Here is a 21,163-nt window from a genome sequence, read left to right as displayed (position 1 = left end):
GATAAATGTAGTTATAGTCCCAATTTATGTCTAAAAGGGACCGAATAATATGATATTTTACATCTAAAATTGGTCCAAATTTTCATTTTAAGCTTTTAAGTACAATTTTTTTATTAAAGATCCATTATCTCTTATTTCTCCTAGGGTTCACAAAATGTCAAGACTGACCCTGATTACGAGGAGAGGTTCCAGTAGACTACTATTATGAGTTCATGTTGGTTGGAAAATAATAACAACAATTGGAGACAAAGCCACGAGAGCCTAAGAAAATGAAAGCACAAACCACAGAGTTAATGATTACAGAAGTGAATTTCTGGGAGTTTATGAAGTATGAAAACACAACATTAAAACCTAATTGAGATGCGCAAATGAGTGAGTAAGTCGAGGCAAAAAGGTACAAGAGACCAATAGAGTATAGCATGTTGCCTCCGACTATAAGTGCTCCGACAAATCAGTAGATCAAGGCAATGGTTCTAATGGAGGCGAAGGTAGAAGAGGCTGAACTCGAATTCGAATTCGATGGAAGTAGAAAGAGAGGGATGTAAAGGATTGGGAAAGCAGTAATTTGAACAAGTGGCGTTGTCCGTTTACTATTTCCACTTTCATCATAGTAAAATCTATCTAAAAGAACATCACCAAATTGCCTTACCACGAGGAAGAAGATAGAGAGTAGGAGAAGAGTTAAAGTGAGAGAATAAATATGGTGATGTGTCATTCATTGATAGGTAGAGAAAATAAAAATGAATTAATAAACAATAAAAACAATAAAAGAAATTAAAAAGACAAATTCATGTGGAGGCTTTCTGTGGAGTCAGATAACTTGGAGGCCATCAATATGATTTTAGGTAGTCATGCCATGGGTCTTCATAGCCGCAACCTTATTAAAGTTATTAAGAGGCTTAGCCCCTCATTTGATATCCTTGACTTCAGCCATATTTTCCGGGAGCAGAACCGTGTTGCAGATCACTTGGCGGCGGCATGCCATGAGGGGGTGTTAGGTGTTTCTACCCTTACCGTTCCCCCTATCGCTCTTTCTCCTCTTCTTTTAGAGGATAGGATTGAGGTTAGCTTTCCTAGGCTAATCCCGGTGTAGTTGCTTGTTTTGCTTTGCTTGCCTTTCCTTTTCTACCAAAAAAAAAAAAAAAGACAAATTCATTCTTTTAACTTTTTGACTAAAAATGCCACATCATAATTTTTTAACACCGTTAGTATTTTGGACTGTGTTTACTAACAGAATGAAACTTAAGATACATGTTTGTAAACTTTTAAACCACATAGTTTATGTTTAAAAATAGTTAAAACCACAAACTTTTCCTTCTATTTAATACATTGCATGTTAATATTTTTTTTTTTATGTGATCATGTTTATCTTGTCTACTTTACAACTTAACTTAATTTTCACTATTTAAATTTTTATTGGAAAAAATTATTTTCAACAAAGTATTTTACTAAACTTTCACATAATTCTCTATTTGAATAAATACTTTATTATTTTTATTTAACTGAAAAATTGACAATAAAAACTTGAATTCATTCAAAATCTGTATTAAAAAATAAAGAAAAAATATAATGTTTTTTGGCTAATATTATAAATTTAAATAGGTACAAAAGGGTATAAGGATATAGTGGGGGGTAAGTAGAGTAAGATTTGAGAGGTCCAAAACCTCAAAAAATAAGAAGAAGGTAGGGTGGCTAGGTGCTCACTGAACTGCTTAGAAATCCCTGCAATTCCTGCAGAGGTATATATGGGTGGCTGGATAGGGTACTCAAACACAGACTCTAATGGAAATACTTGTCACCTCAACTTTATTTTATATTTCATTATTAAAATGGATTTTACATATTTGCCCCTTTTGTTAGAAAGTAAGTAATCAAGTAGACAAATAATATCTTGAGGTCTAGTGGTTTTTGCATGGGTTCATATCCCCACATTAAAAAGAATGGTAAAATACCAAAAAAAAAAAAAAATTATTATGTGCTTTGCATTTTTGTTAAATAGGTATTTATGAATTTTTAGTGTGATAATGAGATTACTGATGTTTCTTTACTTTGTTAAAAATAAGGATCTCAAAATTAAAATCAGTGTTAACGATCTTAAAATTAAAATATTAAAGACTTGATAATATTTTAAGCAACATTAATTCTCCAACTTTTAAATTTTGATGTCATTTAGGTGTTGTTTGCTGAGGAGAGAGAAATTGAATGTTTAGAGAAAGAGCTCTGAGAATGATGATTTTGGAAAATAAAATTTTTATTTCCATATGCGGTACTAGACAACTTTACTTCTTGGAACTTTCATTTTTGAGGTTGTTAACAGTCATTTTTATAGTTTCAAATTAAAATATCATCGTTTTAGCAAAACGAAAACCCAAATGAAAAAAACTCTATAGGTACCCATTTGACAAAACGTGAAAGCGTATGACATTTTTTTGGACTTGACCCTTAAAAGAATAACCTTCCTTTCAATACTTTTAATTATAAACCATATATGAGATAAGCGATAAATTTGACTGTAACGTTTTTCAAAAAATATAGATTTAGTTTTAACGTATAAAATGATATAAATTTATCTCTAACGTTTATAAGTAAGATTATCTTTAGCCTTATGTTACAAAAAGTTCAGATTGATTTGACTATTACTTAACTATTACACCACACCTTCCAAACATTAATTATGCCTAAGATATTTCGTGTGTGTTATTAATGCACTTACAATTTTTTTTTTTTTGTGAAATGCTAACAACTAAGTATGTCTTATATAAATTATCATAAAATGTCTAAAATGTTTAGTTTACTAATATAGTTTCAAAAATAACCAACAAAAAAGGTACGAAACTGTTTTAATTTTGAAGGTTAACATAACAGTTAAATAATTAACAAACCAATTAGATAAGGGGTGACATTGATCTTTCTTGAAAAAAACTTTTTTCTCTCTGATAATTTTTTCCCCCTCTCTCTAGGATAAATAACACTGAACAAAGAAAGTACTAATTTATACGTTAATGTTATATATGCGCTTATCCGAACATGCTAATATTAAATCTGACTCTTATCCCTTAATTTATAAAGCACGGAAACTCTTCATGACATGCGTTTCTCCGTTTGCGGCAAATGTGGGAAACAGAAACTCTCGAAAACTGATACGAAATATTTCCGGACACGTTTCGGTAATTATCCAAAATATGAAACGCGTCTCTTAATTTTTAAACGGTTTTCCTGCCTATTTCGATTAGAATTTTGGAAATTCAAACTTTCTATTCAATCTAAGATTAGAAAAATTAAAACTTCCTATTTGAGAGATAATTCCTTCTTTGTATCATTCAATTTAAAGAACTTACCCATATTTCTTTCTTCTATAATCTTTATCTCTTGAATCTCGACTGAGCTTGAACTTTCTTTCTCCTGTTATTCAATCTTGTTTTTTTAATGTATTATTATATTTTTAATATTTATAAATGTGCCCTTATATTTTTAATATTTACACGTTTCCCCATGTTTCGGTTTCCGTATCTGGTTCCGTTTCCGTGCAACATAGCCCTTAATCATAAAAATAACATTTATTTGTATTTGAAACAATAATAAAAACTATTCTGAAAAGTTAATTATTAACATAAACTTTATTCTTTCACACTTAGAATAGCTATAATTATAAATCACATATTATAATTTTATGCCATTCATTCATTCAGATAATCTCTCTTTCCTTCCTTTCTGTCTTTCCTTCTTTCAATCAGAAGATATATAAAATATAACCAGCCATGTTTGTTTTCTACAGTACATATTTCAACCTAAAGGCTATAATTTCTCCAGTCTCTCTCTCTCTCTCTCTCTGTGGTAACAACATAAAATAATAATAATAACAACAACAACAATAAATAGTACCTACGTCATGCCGTTTGTTCCAAGTAATTCCAGTGCTACCCTTCCCTTCTGTCCCTCCCCCCTTTTATAAATTACCCCATCTTCATCCTCAAGAACTTCAGTAATCAAGAAACCCCTCTTTTCTTGATTTTCTTGATCTTGATGGAAGGAGTGGTGGCAGATCATCAGGAGGAAAATAGCGAGGGAGCGAAAGGAGGAGGGAGTTATGTGTGCAGTAGGCAAAGCAGTACAAGATGGACACCAACACCTGATCAAATAAGAATACTGAAAGATCTTTATTACAACCGAGGAGTTAGGTCTCCTAATGGAGAACAGATTCAGAGTATTTCTTCTACTCTTAGACAGTACGGTAAAATTGAAGGTAAGAATGTTTTTTATTGGTTTCAGAACCATAAAGCTCGTGAAAGACAGAAGAAAAGATTCACTTCTTCTACTACTACTACTTCTTCTTCTGCTGGAATCATCAACCCCAACAATCCTCCTTTTAAACCTAACAATTTCATCTACTCTGGTACTTTCTTTTTTCTTATTCAAATCCCCCTTTTCTTTTTATTAATCTATAGATTCTTACATACATTTCATATATGTTGTTTCAGGGTTTTTTCCTGCTTCTACTAGTTCACCTACTGGGATTACTGTTGGTCAGATGGGGAGTTATGGGTATGGATCTTTAACAATGGAGAAGAGTTTTAGGGTAAGTTTTAACTACTTTTATCCGTGTCTTCTTTAACTCGTTTTAAGGAAAATATTGATCTTTACCCCCGTAACCTATTTTTTTTAGTAGTAACGTTTTCTCCCCACCTATTCAAAATTGGTGAAATCTTGAGATTTTACCATTTTTTTCTGATAGGTTATGTAGAAAATGTTACTTGAATAGTAGGTTGCGGGCTTAAAAGTGAGCGTTTTGGATAGGTTATGGCTAAATGTATTCAAATAATAAGTCGGGCTAAAAACCAACATTCAATATTTTGCTAAATACTTTGTTTTGAAGGATTTCAAGACATTGGAAGAGATTTACAGCTTTTAGCCTATGTTACACGAACACTTCTCCTCTCTTTAGTAGCGTTTTTGCCTTTTGTTCGTGTCCGTGTCTATTTCATGTCCATGTCAATTTTAGTTTGAAGGCTATTTTATGAAGGTAATGTTTTTAAAAATAAGGTTTTCGTGTTTCTTTTCGTTTCCATGTTCATGTCCACGTCTGTTTTCGTTTCCATGTTCGTGTCCGTGTCAGTTTTAGTTTGAAGGCTATTTTATGAAAGTAATGTTTTTAGAAATAACGTTTTTTGTGTCTGTTTTCATTTCCATGTTCGTGTCAGTGTCTATTTCATATCGGCATGAGTTTCCCTTTGAAGGTTATTTTATGAATGTCATGTTTTAGTAATAAGGTTTTCCGTTTCTGTGTTTGTGTTTGCGTCAGTTTTCATTTGAAAGCTATTTTATGGAAGTTACATTTTAGAAATAACGTTTCTTGTGCTTGTTTTTGTTTCCGCGTTAGTATTCATGCAACATAGTATCATATAATCACCAAAATATACCTTAACTCTACTTCTATATCTTTTCTTGAACCAGGAATGCTCAATAGGCGGATCAAAGACCCCAAACAACTACGGATGGGTAGGAAATGACCCTTACAATTCATGTTACTCATTCTTCGACATGCAAAAATCAATGAACGAAACCCTAAAACCTGAACAAGAAGATGAAGATGAAAATGAACAAGAAGAAGAAGACGATCAACACAAAAAAGCTCAACACATAGAAACACTTCCTCTTTTCCCTACACAAAGAGAAGAAATCAATGGCTTCTGCAGCAACAGCAACAATAACATAAACCCTAACCCGAACCCTAACCCTAACCCGACCAGCTGCTATTCATATAGCTGGTATGCCACCTCTGATGATTCCCTTGAACTCAGTCTCAACTCCTACGGTCCACAATCTTAATTAGCTACTTAATTATTTACTTAATTATGCACTTGTAGAATCTTGATTATCTTTCTTTTAATTAACCTTCAAATTTCTGTTTCTAGTGTATATATTTCAATGCATCCCTTTCGTTAATGAGAATCTATGTTGCACGGAAACGGAAACTAAAAGATTGAGGAAATCATGGTGATGAAAAGGGGAATTATAAGTTGGTTTTGTGTCACATTCAAGAAAATAAATGAGAGGAAGAAGAAGGTTTTGAAATTCAAAGAAAACATTGAAGATGTATGGGAAAAATTGACAGTTTTCTTTGGCATATCTGATTTTATTTTGTAGACAGAGATTTGGGGGTGAGGGAGGGTGGGACCATTCTGAGATATGATATGAGAGATCAAATCAGTAATGGTGTTGTCCTATATTTTTAGGGCTTTTTTTTTATGGAAGCCTATTTTATTTTCTAACTCTGAAACGTACGTACTTTAACCTCTTTTTTATTAATTAATATAATATATGTTTTAATTAGGAGGATCTTTGAGGTGATAATTGTGTTTTTGCAATTATATTTTTCTTCATTCCAATGATTACATAATTTGAAACTTGATTTTCTTCCGTCATTTTTGCTTACAATTTGAGGATTTCGAAGAAAATATCACAATCATTTAGAATTATAATAATCTTTTTAACTACTTTTAGTAAATGGATTTTGCTAAAACTTCCAAGAACTAAAGGTTATTATTCAGAAAATAATAGTAATATTGTTTCTACATGTTATTTTTAGACTTAATAACTAGAAGTTCTAGGTAGGGGTGATTCTAATACAATGGATTTAACTAATAAAAAATAATATATATGATGATGAGTGATAATGATAGAGATGATTAATATTATTTTTTAGGATTATTTATTGTTGCGGAAACAACCGTCAATTTGAACGTTAAAGCATAAAGTAAAGAGAATATCAAATTTAACGCGGTTCGGTCAATATTACTTACGTTCCTAATCATTATCGAATAAATATATTTGGCTAATGAGAAAAATATTACGATAGAAAAATGATCAAAATATTACAATAGAGAAGGGAATAGAAAATACAACTAAGCATTGGAATTAGAGGAAGAAAGTTGTGACATACTTTAATCTAAAGGCTAAACTTTACAAAACCCAACACAAAAGCACAACTTTCCAATGTGGGATTTGGAAACTAATATAATACTTCTTCCCATCTTCTTCAATTCTTAGCTTCTAATGTGGGATTAAGGAAGAGGGTTCTATTTCGACAATCTCCACTTTGACGATATTCAAAACCTCAACCAAATTTATTTCCTATCATTTCTCATACTCACAGTGACTACAAATGCAACTTCAAGGTTTGAGAACATTATTATTAAGTCGAAAGAATGTTGAGAATTAATTGATGTTACAAACTTTGTTGCCATATCAATGAGATTGTCCGTGGTTGGAATCTTCTGAAGCTATGATTGACCCTCTTCAAGAATTTCCCTTACAAAATAATAGAAGTTACTGTGTTTCGTCCTTACATGATAGAATTGGTTCTTTGCTAAATAAATAACGTTCTGACTGTCTCAACTTTGACATGCTTCTGATCAACTCTCAAATTGTTCAGGAAGACCTGAAGCCAAATTTCCTCTTTAACAACCTTTGTTTTCCATTTACTCTACATTTGTTGTACACAAAACAACTATAAACCTCCAACTAACAGGTGCCTTTGCTAGAGTAAACAAATAAGTAGTAGTTGATCAGGGGTTATCTAAATCGCCAACATAGACTAGGAGTGGGGTCGATATGGTTGCAAGAATTAGATCGAATGTTATAACAAACACCATTGAGAGCACCAAGTGAATAAAATATGGCAAAATGTCAACAAATAAGTAATTACAACAGACACTGCATTTCGATTTATGAAATCTTAGTAAGTGTCTCTTTTACATTTCTTACATTGACTTCGATTCTTGTAAATAAATCAATTTAATAAGTCATATTCTTTAGGAATCTTCTGTTTAATTTTATGAAGTCTCCAAATTGGTTGATGTGAGATTTTTCTCTTTTCATCTTATCTTTGTAAGGCTATTTAAACAACCATCTTTGTTTCAATAATGATTATCCAGTCTTTGATAGGTTCATCAGATACCTCTACAAACTGGTATTAGAGCCACCACTTGGCCTGATTTTTAGAGTAAACAACTGTTTAAAAAGAGAGAGAAGAGAGAGTGAAACACAAATGAGTGACAAAAAGATTTCCATAAAAATACCTCATTTCAATGGTCTTTATTATTATCATTAGAGTGAATTAATGGAGAATCTTCTTCGTTCCAAATGTCTATGGGTCGGCCTAAAGGATCAACAACCAGAAACAACACTAACAGATGCACATCGAGAATAATTGGAAAGTGTCGTAATGAAGGACCACAAAGTGAAAAACTATCTCTTCAAAGCCATTGATAGAATTGTGTTTGAACAAATTCTGGATATAGATGCACATCAAAAATTGTTTGGAACTCACTGAAGAAAAAGTTTGGAGGAAATGATCGTGTGAAGAACTCGATACTAAATTCGTTGAGAAGATATTTCGACGTTCTTGCCATGAAGGAGACAAAGACCATCACCGACTACTTTATAAGAGTAATGTCCATTTCAAACAAAATGAGGAGCAATGGAGATGAGATGTTAGACTAAAAAAATGGTCGAGACAGTTCTTCAAACCTTCACAGAACGGTTCACCTACATGATTATGTCCATTAAAGAATCAAAAGATACTAGTTCAATCTCAGTTGATGAACTTCAAAGCACTTTAGTGGTTCATGAGTAGAAATTCAAAAGATACAATGGTGAGGTTGACCAAGCATTAAACGTTATGAGTAGTATAGGAAGAGGAAGAGGACTTGGACGTGGATGTAGCAGAAGACGTGGAAGAGGTTACCCAATATTGAGTAAGGCTAATGTGGAATGTTACAAATGTCATGATTTAGGACATTTTCAGTATGAATGTCCTAAATAGAATAAGAAAGCCAACTATGCACAGTTGGATGAGGAAGAAGAATTAATGAAAATGAAACAAAAAGAAAAGATGCTTCGTTTATAGACACTGGTTGCTCAAACCACATGTTTGGTAATAAAGATATGTTCTTGAACATGGTTGATGGCTTCAAGAATTTTGTTAAATGTGGCAACAACACCAGAATGATAGTTGGAGGAAAAAGAAGTGTGGGGTTGGTGATTAATGAGATTCACTTTATGATAACTGAAGTTTACAATGTTACTGAGCTCAGAAACAAGTGTGGGAAAATTGTAGGAAAAAGGTCTCGCTCTTTCGATAAAAAAATGGAGCATGTAATATATATCATCCATATAGAGGACTCATTGCACGTGCAGAGATGAGTGATAATCATATGTTCATCTTGTTTAATGAAAGATCCAGCACATATGACGTAGAATAATGTTCGCACATAAGTTGTGACTCCACATACCTATGGCATCAATATTATGGCCACTTGAATAAAAAGGGTTTGAAGACTTTGCAAACCAAAAAGATGGTGTACGGGTTGCCTCACTTAGGAACTTCAAGTGTCACTTATGTTGATTGTTTTACAGGAAAGCAACATATAAATGTGATACCCAAGAAGATTAAATGGCGTGCAACCAATGTACTGGAGCTCATTCATACAGATATCTATGGACTTATTCAACCAGTATCACACAGTGGAATGAGGTGTGTGTGTTGTGTTTCATAGGTGTTTATAATCATAAATCTTGGGCATATTTGCTAGTAGATAAGTTAGATGCTTCCACAAATTCAAAACTTTCAAGAAGCAAGTAGAAAAATAAGTAGAAGAGTCTATCAAGTGCTTGTGGACATATATAGGAGGAAAATTCACTTCATGTAGCTTTAAATTTTTCTATAAAGAGCAAGGAATCAAAGGACAACTCACAACTGCCTACACACCTCACCAAAATGGCGTGGTCGAGAGGAAAACCGCATTGTCATAAACATAGTGCGATGCATGCTCACTGCCAATAAGGTTCCTAAAACCTTTTAGGTCGAGGATTTTAAATGGACATACTATCTATTGATGTCCAACCTTGGGAGAAAAAGACATTAGGGACACTGCTTCTAGTGTTTGGAAAGGCATCGTACATGAGGCGATAGTTTTAAAGAAAGGTGTCGGGTGCATTGTTGGGAATGGCATGAAAATTCACTTCTAGAAAGACATCCGATGTGGAGACGCTCCGCTCCTCATTACTAGCACATGTCCTATCGAGACAATATGGAGAAATCGCCATGTTGCCGACTTCCATACGGATGGTAACTGTTGGAATTAGGGCATTTTCTCAAATCTGCTACCTCCTAATTCCACTATAATCTGACAACTATTCTAGTGTTCCCTAGTGATGATAATCATGACCGATTGAATGGGAGGCTTACCAGCTTCAGGAATTACACACTCCGTACGGGTTATGAGTGTTTAAGGGTGGCTTCGAGGAACCTTCTAAACTTGGAATGGTCGAGAATCTAGTCGCTGAACATACCAGAGTGTGTCCATATTTTTCTTTGGACACTTGCTCATAGGATACTTTCAATGAATAGCAAGCGAGCCCGATGATTTCCGACCTTTGATTCATTATATGACTTGTGCAAGTTCGAGGAGGATGATTATCACATTTTTAGACACTACAATTCCTCCTTGGAAATCTAGGATAATTTGATCCCTTCGCACATCAGAGGCTGTTTTGACACAGGTTCCTTCTCTTAATGGTTATTTGTTAATCTAAGCTCACACAATATTTTGAATGGGGTGAAGTGGCCTATATTGTTTGCTATGTGTATATGGTGGTTATAGAAGTGGTGGAATGACTGAATTTTCAATAATAAGGATCTACCTCGTTATAAAGTCGAGTTTTTCACTGCTAGAGCTACTGAATGTTTGTGTGCATTTTTGTCTTTATTTAATGATAAACACCTCCTTAGCAGTACAATGTGGATCATATTAAAACCCCAGATTCAGGATGGGTGAAACTAAACACCGATGGAGCACGCAAAGGTAACCCTAGGTGGGCTTCTATGGGTGGCCTACTAAGGGACTCGAATGGAAATTGGCTTGGGGTATTCGCGGTTGATAGGGATCAAAATCCCCTATATTTTAGTATGGTTTTAGAGATTATTTTGTATCTTTTATTATCCTTTTTTTTGCTTTAATAGTAATTTATCATTGTTTTATCAATTTTAGATTTTTAAATTACGTTTTAACATTTTATTAAATATTCCTTGTCACTTTTGATAAATTAATCTCTATATGTTATTTTGAGCTTTATCTGTACCCAAAATTAAGAAATTAACCTACCAAAAATAAATCAAATTTGACTTGGTAATTAAAAAGGATTTTTAGTATGATAATTAATTAATTTTGGGTGAATTATCTAAATAATATTTTATGAGATTATGTGCAGATTTTTAGAGATAAAGGTGGATATTTTTAATGATTGGAATCATGATGCTTTTCTGACCAGATTCATTGGACTCAGTCTTTCTGATCTGATTCATTGAACCTATTCAAGAGTTCAAATTCAAATAAAAATCCTGGAGAATATTTTAGCAAATTTTTAGGGATTATCTTTGGGCTTTTGTATTTAAATAATTGGATTTATTTTATCCCCAAAGATAAATTAGTTTTTATTAGATAATGTTTGGAGAGTTAGTTTTTAATTAGAATAGTTTTTCATTAATTAGTGTTTCATTAGAATAGCTTTTATTATTTAGTATTCCATTAGAAATAGGTTTTATTAATTAGTCTTTCGTTAGAAAAGCTTTTAGTTTTTCATTATAAATAGTTCCATTTGTTAGGAATAAAAAGTTACACGGTTTGTAATTAGTTTTTAGACAGTTCAGTTAGACAATTTGAAAATTAGAGAGAGTAGAGAATTATTTTGCAATCAATTTTTCATTAATCAATTTTTAGTTTTTAGTTTAGTTTTTACAACCTTTTATTTTGTAAAAAAACCCTAGTCTCTATCCTTGAAGAATCCTCTCCTCCCTTCCATCCACCATTGAAGAACCTTCAAGCTCTTCATCCACCGAGGATTATTCAAGGCTCCATCCTTTAAGTCCTAGGAAGACGTCTGCATTGGTCGACAGGTTCCCTAAAAGGGATTTCTTTCTCTTTTATATTCTGTTTGCCTCTGATACATTCTATGAATTTTAGGCTAATTGTATCATCGTGACAATATTTCCATCTTTAATATTAATTCAAATTTTGTTCTTTTTAATTGATTGTTTAATTTAATCTTTGTCTTACGCTTTGTCTATTTAGTTTAATTCATTCATAAGTCCAAAGAATTACTTGGCACATATTGCGAGCTGAATCTGACCTAGTCAGAGCCTAGGATTGACAACCCTATAGAAGATTAAGCTCAAATTTCTGAGCCTTAGAGCTAGTTTCGGTCTTACACGGGAATCACACACTAGGAACCATAGAAGGATAAGTAGGGTTAATCGCCTTAGGCACAAGTGACTCAGATTATGGTAACAATTGATTGATAAAACAGGCTGAATTCGATATTATCGTATCTCCACGCTTCTCCTCAGGTTAATTACATGATTTAAGGATCACTTAGGAGTAAATTAACTTAATTAGGAGTAGATTAATCTAAACAAACTCAATCTCAAACCCCCCACAGCCTAGATAACATTAGAAACTTAGTAGCTCGATACTTGCAGGTGTAAATCCTTCGATACCTGGGTGCCCAGATTATTATTTGATAACGACGGGGTACACTTATCCCTTAGTGAGTCTTATTGAGCGTTAGCTCCGAGGCACATCAGCGGTCAACATTGGGATCTCGGTAGTGAATCTCACGGAACTGTACGGGTTGTTTCATAGCATCAATTTGGCTTGGAATAAATGAGTGAAGTAGCTCATTATCGAACTTGATTCCCAAATTGTTCTATGTTTTATAATGAATGATACATAAATACATCACCCTATGTCTAGATTATCCATCACCGCAAGAATTTTCAAAGTAACAACAGGCAAATCAAGTTTGTTCATTCGTATCGGGAAGATAATAAAGTTGCTGACTAGATGGTGAGTTTCACAAGGTCTCTCTCTTTGGATCATCATGAGTGTGGTGTGCCTCCTCCAAGTAGTTAGGATATTTTGTTCGATGATTCTCGTGGTTCATTCTCTAGTAGGCTGATCTGACTTTAATCTTCCTATTTTGTCGTTTTTTTGTTCTCGGTGTTTAGCCTTCCTCTTATACCTATTTTTTTTTATAATTCTAACAGTTTTCTTCTATCTTTTTACACTAAGCAAATAAGTATATGTTTTTCAAGCTTATATTAGAAGATTGTGATTCTTTTATAATTAGGTTATAGGTTTAATTACACTCATAGTCCTCCAAGTATCGGAAATGAAAAACTCTATACCATAAAACTTAATTTCTTAACATCAAAATCATCAAACTTTACATTCCATTTTTTCTATAGTCCTTTTACCCAGATTCCGGTGATAAAAGTCACTCAAATAGACACACGGACGACATGTAAGCCAGATTTTCTACATGGATTAAAAAAACTTACATGTTACCAAACCCAGTGCAGTCAATCTCATCCATAATCCCTCTTTCAATTTTTTACATCAACAAAACCTAACAATGCCAAACTATGTGTCTTTTATAAAAAATTTAATCCATGTACAAAAATCTGGCTTACGAGTTTTTTCCGGTGACTCTTATTTCCAAATTCTAGAAAAATACATGAGAAATCAGATGTAAAGTTGTATAATTTTGATGTTAAGATATTTAATTACAACATTAGTCTTCTTTTCTATACTTGAACGAACTAAGCGTGCAATTAACCCTTAACTTATATTATTATTAAACTTAATTACTACACTATATTAGTTAATTAAATTTTTAAATTGGTAAAAGATAATATCATCAATTTTATTTACTTATAAATTCCTTAGATGTCAATTCTATATAATTATTTGTTGAATTGAATTGTTTTATTATATAATTGTTGATGTTAATGGTTAAGTTAAAAACTTAATAATTTGATATGATTTTATCAATTATAGGTACAATACGGTTCCTCTTCAATTGGGTTCTAATTGTGTCAATGTCTATAAAAATGGGGCAATAATTTCATTTCATTTGATTATTGAGTATATATGAGTTAGTTTAAAGTTTTAGAAAATGGGTATGAAGAAGATTATGGATAGATTGATAATCAGAAAAGTCACAATCAAGAAGATTTAGGAAGGATGCATTGCTATATTTGGTTTGAAAAAAACTTAGTACACTTGATGCCAAATGGTGACCCTAATGTCAATTAAAGGTTTGAAAGACAAAGGGTATCTTGAGTCTCATTATTGAATTAGATATTCAAACTCTTTCTTCTAGTTTAAGTACGTAATGTCTTATATAAGTAATGTGAAGAAGCATCAACCCTTTTTTTGGGTCCCAATGTCTCCATCTCTCTCTACTTCCCTTTTTGTTGCTAAATGTTGTATTCACACTTTCACATTTTTCATACGCATGTTTTTTGAACATACTATTACATTACATTACATGAGTCAATGCCTACTTAATCTTCTTGCTTTGTCTCTAAATAGCATTAGAATATATTTTCTATTTATCCCACTTTAATCCTTACATATAACAATATATCTTTTTGTTTTGGAAGGGAATATTACTAGATCAACTTGGGGAAAGATGGATAAATGGAAAATAATCAATTCATTCATTCATGCCAATAAGGATTGATCCGGGTAGTAAAGACTTGAATATTAATTTAATTATTTTGTTTTTTTGGTAGACATGGAAGGCCTAGGCCCGGAAACAAAAAACGGAAGGAAGCAAAACAAAAGGTAACAATAAACACTAAATTATCCTCGATGACAATCTGCCACAGTAGCCGTCATAGAGAATATCTTGGAGGCCTGCAGGGGGCTCACCACATTCGTGGTGCCCCAAACTCAAATCATCTGCGAAATTCGCCATCCAGTCAGTCGCCTGGTTCCCTTCTATGTAGACATGAGTGAACCGAACTTCCCAATCTTTATCCCTTAACTCCTGACACTTTAAAATGAGCCAAGCAAGAGGATGGTGGTTTCCAACTTGATTAGTCATAAAGCTCAAAACCGAACTCGAATCCAGTTCAATATGCACCCTCTTATAGCCCTTGTCCCAGACTAGTTTAAGCCCAAAGAACAGGCCCTAGAGTTCCGTAAGAAAGGCAGTATAAATACCTAGATTAACTTTGAACCCTATCAACCAGATCCCATTCTTGTCCCTGATCAGACCACCTCCCGATGCGAGCCCTGGATTTCCCTTACTGGCCCTGAGTATTCATTTTAACCCAGCCGTCGTCAGGAGGCTTCCATTTAATCCACACTGCCTCTTTCTCCCTCCCATCTCTCTCAAGTCTCTGATTATACGCTGTGACAACCTCCCAAGCTCGTGTCAAGATGAAGCCAGAGCGTGATTGAGTGAATAGTCTATTTTTAAAGGCCCATAGGTTCCTCCACTTCCAAATCCACCACAGGCTTAGTGTAAAAACAGTAGGCCACTGCATTCTTCCTATCATCGTCGGGGAGTCCAAATTAATAGTAAGCCAGTCCAGCCAGGACAAGGCGTTGAACTGCTGTAGCAGATGGACGGGAATCAACTATCTCGAGATAACTCAGACTCGCGGACAATCCCGGAAAACATGAGTGAGCGTTTCCTCTTCCCCACATTCGCACAGTCCGCCTCTAATGTCAAGTGTCGATAAAGTCGGACAGAGTTATAGAGGATCGCCTCCCTCTTAGCTAACCAAAGGAACATTCGTATTCGTTCAGGGACCGGCAGTTTTTAAATTCCCTTATCAGAGCATGTTGTATTCGATTGCTGCGAGAAATCAACCATTTGTTGATAGCCCGAGCAAACAGTGTACATACCAGACTATGTGAATCTCCAGCACCAGCCTTCTCTCTCCCCTTCGATTAAATCAAGGCTAAAAGAAGCCAGTTGCATCAACACCATCGCGGGAAGTACCGTGTTCAGAAGAGACCAATCCCATCTGCCATCTTCTCCCTAAAAATCCCTTACTGAAAGTTTCATCTAGTTCAACGGCACCTGCCCCGTTGCTTGTTCAATCAGTGGTGTATCGCCACACTAGACGTCATGCCAGAAAGACGTGTCATGGCCCGTGAACACGACCCGCCCCAAACTAGAACGAAGCAAAAGATTTATACTTACAATGATATGGCGCCAAATAAAAGAGTCTGTACTGCGTGATTGGAATTCCAACAGCCCGTGTCTGCCCCTTGTATATTTGTTCCTGGCGACTTTCACCCAAACCGCTGAGTTATTTGTTAAGTACCTCCATCCAAGCTTAGCGATCAGCGGAATATTCATTTCACGAGTGGATTTAATTCCCAGACCCCCAACTTCTTGCTGCGACACACCGTCCGCCACTGGACTAAGTGGATTTTTCTTGCAGAAGCTGATGAACCCCAGAGAAACGCCCGGTTCAGGGCGTCTAATTTTTTGCAAATGCTGATTGGTAGGAGAGTACTTTGCATCACATAGGATGGGATAGCCGAAGTCACCTACTTGATAAGAGTCAGATGCCCTGCGAGTGATAGGAATCTGGCCTTCCAGCCCGTCAATCTATTCACCACTTTATCTACCACATACCCAAACGTCGATTTGCTGATCCGTTCATGCATCAAGGGGATTCATAAGTAAATACCCAAATCATTAGTTCTAGAGATCCCAAGTATATGGAAAATTCCTCTACTAATTGCTTCAGGCACATTCTGTGAAGAAACCAGCTTGCACTTTGTAAGGCTAACCCGCTGCCCCGAGCACTCGCAAAAATAGTCGAGGATATATTGAATGTTGTGCGTCTGTTCCACACTTGCTTCCGCAAATAAGACTATGTCATCAGCAAACAGAACATGTGTTAAAGGATATCCGCACCTCGACAAGGTCAGAGGCTTCCAATTACCATTTAGAACCGCATCATCGATCAGATGGCTAAGCCGTTCCATGCACATTACAAAGAGGTAGGGTGAAAGAGGATTCCCTTGGCGGAGTCCTCGAGTTGGCTGAAAACCCGAAAGTTTCTCCCCATTCCATAAGATTTGCATTGAAGAAGCAGCAACACATGACATAATATGATTTACCCGTGCGAATCAAATCCGGCAAGTTTCAGCGTATCTCATAAGAATTGCCAGCTTATTCTGTCATAAGCTTTCTCTAAGTCAAGTTTCAGTATCATTCCACCAACTCTCCCCCATTTATTCTTCAAAGAGTGAACTACTTCCTGTATAAGGATGACATCATCCGTAATCAAGCGGCCCAGGATGAAGCTGCTTTGAGTAGGACCAATCAGGCTTCCGAGAAACGGCTTAAGGCAGTTGACGATGCATTTTGTTTGTAGAGCACGTTACAGAGGCTTATAAAGCTAAATAATGGATATATTTAGGAGAGTTCATCTTAGGAATGACAGTAATAAGGGTGGAATTCACTACCGGATCAATAGTCCCTGAGTGCAGCGCTGAGATCACATACCTGCACAGTTGAGATTCCACTTTTGGCAACATAATTTGGAAGGTTGCTGCATGAAACCCATCCGGCCCGGGGCTTTATACGGCACCATCTCGAAAAGAGCTCTCTTCACCTCACTATTCCCAAAAGGCCTAGTCAGGCTTAGAATGGTCTGATCCTCCAGCCGCGGATAAGACTCTTCCTCGTAATATAATTTGGTAAAGAAAGCGGACACCAGCTGCTTAACCTGGTCAGCTTCCCAGCACCAAACCCCTTCACTATCTCTTAAGCCACCAATTTTATTTCTTCTCCTTCTAATTAGTGTTGTCAGGTGGAAAAAATGTGTATTTCTATCCCCCTCAAGGAGCCAGATGACGCGAGACTTTTGGAACCATATCAACTCCTCCTGTCGAAGAATCTCATCCAACTCGTGGTGCAGCTTCAGTTCAAGTCCAAACAGCCCATTCGTGGCACGACGGGCTAGAGACTTCTACACACCCTCCAGTCGACGCAGAGCCCGATCTTTTCTATAGTTTAGATTGCCAAACACTGAGGTGTTGCAATTACGAAGATTCAGCTCCAGACTGGCCAAACTGTCCCTGATATTTTTATCCGACAGCTAAACATCAATAAAAAAAGCCCCAAAGTCCGGGTGCCTGAGCCAGGCAGCTTGAAATCTAAAAGTTCGATCCCCACACGTCCCTACACCAGCATGGCCGAACAGGTTAAGTAGAACAGGGATGTGATCAGACTTGTTGCGAGGTAAGTGGCGAACAAAAGCCTCTAGAAATGTTGTTCTCCAGCTGGAATTACAGAAAGCTCTATCAAGGTGACATGCGACTCTGGTCCTCATCGTTATGCCACGATACCAAGTGTAAGCCGGCCCTTGGAACCCCAAGTCAATGAATTCCATATCCGCTATCCATCTAGCAAAGGGGATGCACCGATTTAGGATTTCCATGTTTCCACCTTGCTTTTCATTAATAGACTTTATGCAATTAAAATCTCCAATCATAAGCCACGGGAGAGACACTTGTGCTTTAAATGATCGCATTTGATCCATGAAGGTTTATTTTGTACTGCAACTGGGGACGGACATAAGCAAAAGTAACAATACAGGGCTGATTAATATGACTACCACCAACCATATTCACCTAAGCATGGATAAACTGCTTGTCAGTAGCAATAACAGAGAGTGAGACCACCGAAGAGTTCCAAAAGACCCATATGTCGCCGTTGAAACCCTCCGCTTCAACCAGGGTGACCTCAGAGAAAGATAATTTGCGACATAGATCCAATATCCGCGTACCAGGGACACGGTGTTCCAGTAGAACTAGCATATCAGGGTGATGAATTGATAATTGGTGCCGGAGGGCATGATGAAACTCATTGCTTGCTGCACCACAACAATTCTAGGAAATTACATGCATAAACAAATAAACAAAAAGTCAAGTAACCCGACACACCTTATCTGAGGGCACCCACCCTCTGATGATCTCTCCCTACTATACTGGTATCCGCTTCTGAGCCAGTTGGTATGATTGACCCTTTGCTAAGCTCTCCAATTTCCCTTGGACGCGATTGAAACACGAAGTGATCCTTTCTATTAAGGGTAAAAGGACCTAAATTTTCCTTCAAGGTCTCTGCCCTGTATCTCTTTGCATGATTCAGCTGAGCCATACCGAATTCTAGATCCTCCTCCGGACCCTTAGAATTATCATTCAACTTTCCAAAGCCATTCTGGCAGTTCACCTCCTGTAATGGGATGCATACAACCCCTGCTCGCAGGATTCTTCTTCTGTTTGGCCCCGTGATCTGCTGCTATTCTCGCTCCCTGTTGTCTAAAAAAAGTGCCCCTTTCTCGCTTCTTTCCCCGGATCAAAGGTAGTGTTGCGATATTAATACCTCTGGAGTCGAGGCTAGCATTAACCGTATCAGAAGTAGCTCGGTTGCTAAGCTCAGCATTGGGCTTACGAGGCAAGTATTTCCGTCGGGGGACCATCATACAGGGACCATACTCGACTTCCTGCTTTACCGGATCCTCTGGAATGTTACCTTCCTTCTCCCTTAGTTCCGTATTTAGGTCTCATTGCGCTATCTCCCTTTCGTTAATAGAATTCTCCAGTTGGGCTACTGGTTTGTTTATCGATGCTATCCTCGGATAGACACAGCCTGTCTTAGAATGCCCATACCGTCCACACTTTGTACAAGCAATGTGTAGTCCCCCGTACTCGATCCGATAAGAATCCCCATTCACTTCGAACTCAGCAATGAGCGGCTTGGATAGGTCAATTTCTATACAAACTCTGGCGAACCTCCCACGAGTTGCTTTCAATGTATTCTTATCAATTTTCACTGCCTTCCCAATGGAATTAGCTACTGTTAAGATAAAATCCTCGTCATACATCTGCATAGGGAGATCCGGGAAGCGGACCCAAACAAAGGTGGAAGCAATTGTGGCTGACGCTGCTACGAACTCCGATATCCATTGCCTAACAGTCAGATAATGGCCTTGAATAGTCTATGTCCCATCACAAATTACACGTTCCTTGTCCGATAAGTCATCAAAACGGACAATATGGAAGATGTTTCCGACATCCATGATATCGACACCCGCTTTGGGTTTCCAAAGCTCAATAGCCCTTTTTTGGAGCGCAAGGAAGCCCACGCTTTTGCCTAAAATCTTCATTATCAATGCGTCGTTACACTTCGCTGCCCAGTCGTCAACAAGTTGAGGGGCCACCGTGAATTTGGGTTTCAAGGGGTTATCGTAATTCACTATCACCAAACCAACTGCTTGAAGGCCCCAATGAGTGCGGGCTGCCTGAGGCGGATTGCTGCCGGTAACTGAGTCTCTGTATGAATGGGGTTCCGAGGTATCCATATTGTCACTTGCCTCACCGAACGGCGCCGACGGAGGCGAGGGTGGGGGTGAGTTGTCGATCATGCGCTGGAGGGAGCTTAGGGTTCGCTTATGTTCTGAATTTGTCAAACTTGGTTTTTCCAAGTTATTAATTTAATTATTTTGTTAATTAGAACTTTTAAGTCTTTGAATTTTGCATTTAATTGTTAAATTTGTCAACACTTTATCAAATTCTTTCCATTATTTGGAAAGTCCACAATTGATTTCTAAAATTTCCTGAATTTTATAGAAATTCCAGAATTTCTAAAGGAGAAAATTCTGACAAAATTGCCCCTTAATTTTAACAGTGTTAGTTAACATTTCTCGATTTTGATAATGACGAACACACATACCGATTCGGAAAAAAAATTACAAGTACCATTTTCAAAAAAATGTTAAACACAGCCCTTTATAGCTTAATTTGCCACATTAGCTCTTCAAATTACAACCACAAACTAGCCACAGTTTAGAAATCCATCCAAATTGGATGGGCTTCAGCCTTCACATGCCAATCAAACTTGTCATCTTTGTTTTTATTCATTTAATACTCTTTTTTTTTTTTTTTTGGGTAATTCATTTAATACTCTTTGTATTAACTAAATAAATCTTTATATGATTTCACAATTTGAATAAATAATCTTTTAGAAAAAAAAAATCAATTTCTGATTATTGTTTTTCAAATTTAAAAATAAAAAATTATAATAAATAAATATATTCAGATTAAAAAAAATCACGAACATACTTTAGAATAAAAAATTTGGGGGATTATATATAATATAAAAAAACATACAAATTGCAAAAGGAACGAGATAGCACAATACCGGGAAATCAAAAGCATAACATGCATAATTGAAATAACAAAATTACATATAAAATTTTCTTTTTCTTGATAAATATAGTTTA

At 35.9% G+C, this 21,163-nt stretch overlaps 1 protein-coding gene across 1 annotated transcript; it reads left to right on the top strand.

Moving 5' to 3' along the window:
• The first annotated feature begins 4,018 nt into the window (after window positions 1–4,018).
• Window positions 4,019–5,826, top strand: LOC136207987 (protein WUSCHEL). Its single transcript, XM_065998845.1, has 3 exons — window positions 4,019–4,393; window positions 4,479–4,576; window positions 5,452–5,826. The coding sequence occupies exons 1-3, from the start codon at window positions 4,024–4,026 to the stop codon at window positions 5,824–5,826; spliced, it is 843 nt and encodes a 280-aa protein (XP_065854917.1). The 5' UTR covers window positions 4,019–4,023.
• The last annotated feature ends 15,337 nt before the right edge of the window (window positions 5,827–21,163 follow it).

This window comes from Euphorbia lathyris, chromosome 10, assembly GCF_963576675.1.
Source record: "Euphorbia lathyris chromosome 10, ddEupLath1.1, whole genome shotgun sequence".
In the NCBI taxonomy this organism is placed as follows: Eukaryota; Viridiplantae; Streptophyta; class Magnoliopsida; order Malpighiales; family Euphorbiaceae; genus Euphorbia; species Euphorbia lathyris.
The sequence above is the reverse complement of the archived record's forward strand: the minus strand, read 5'-3'. Positions and strand labels throughout refer to the sequence as shown.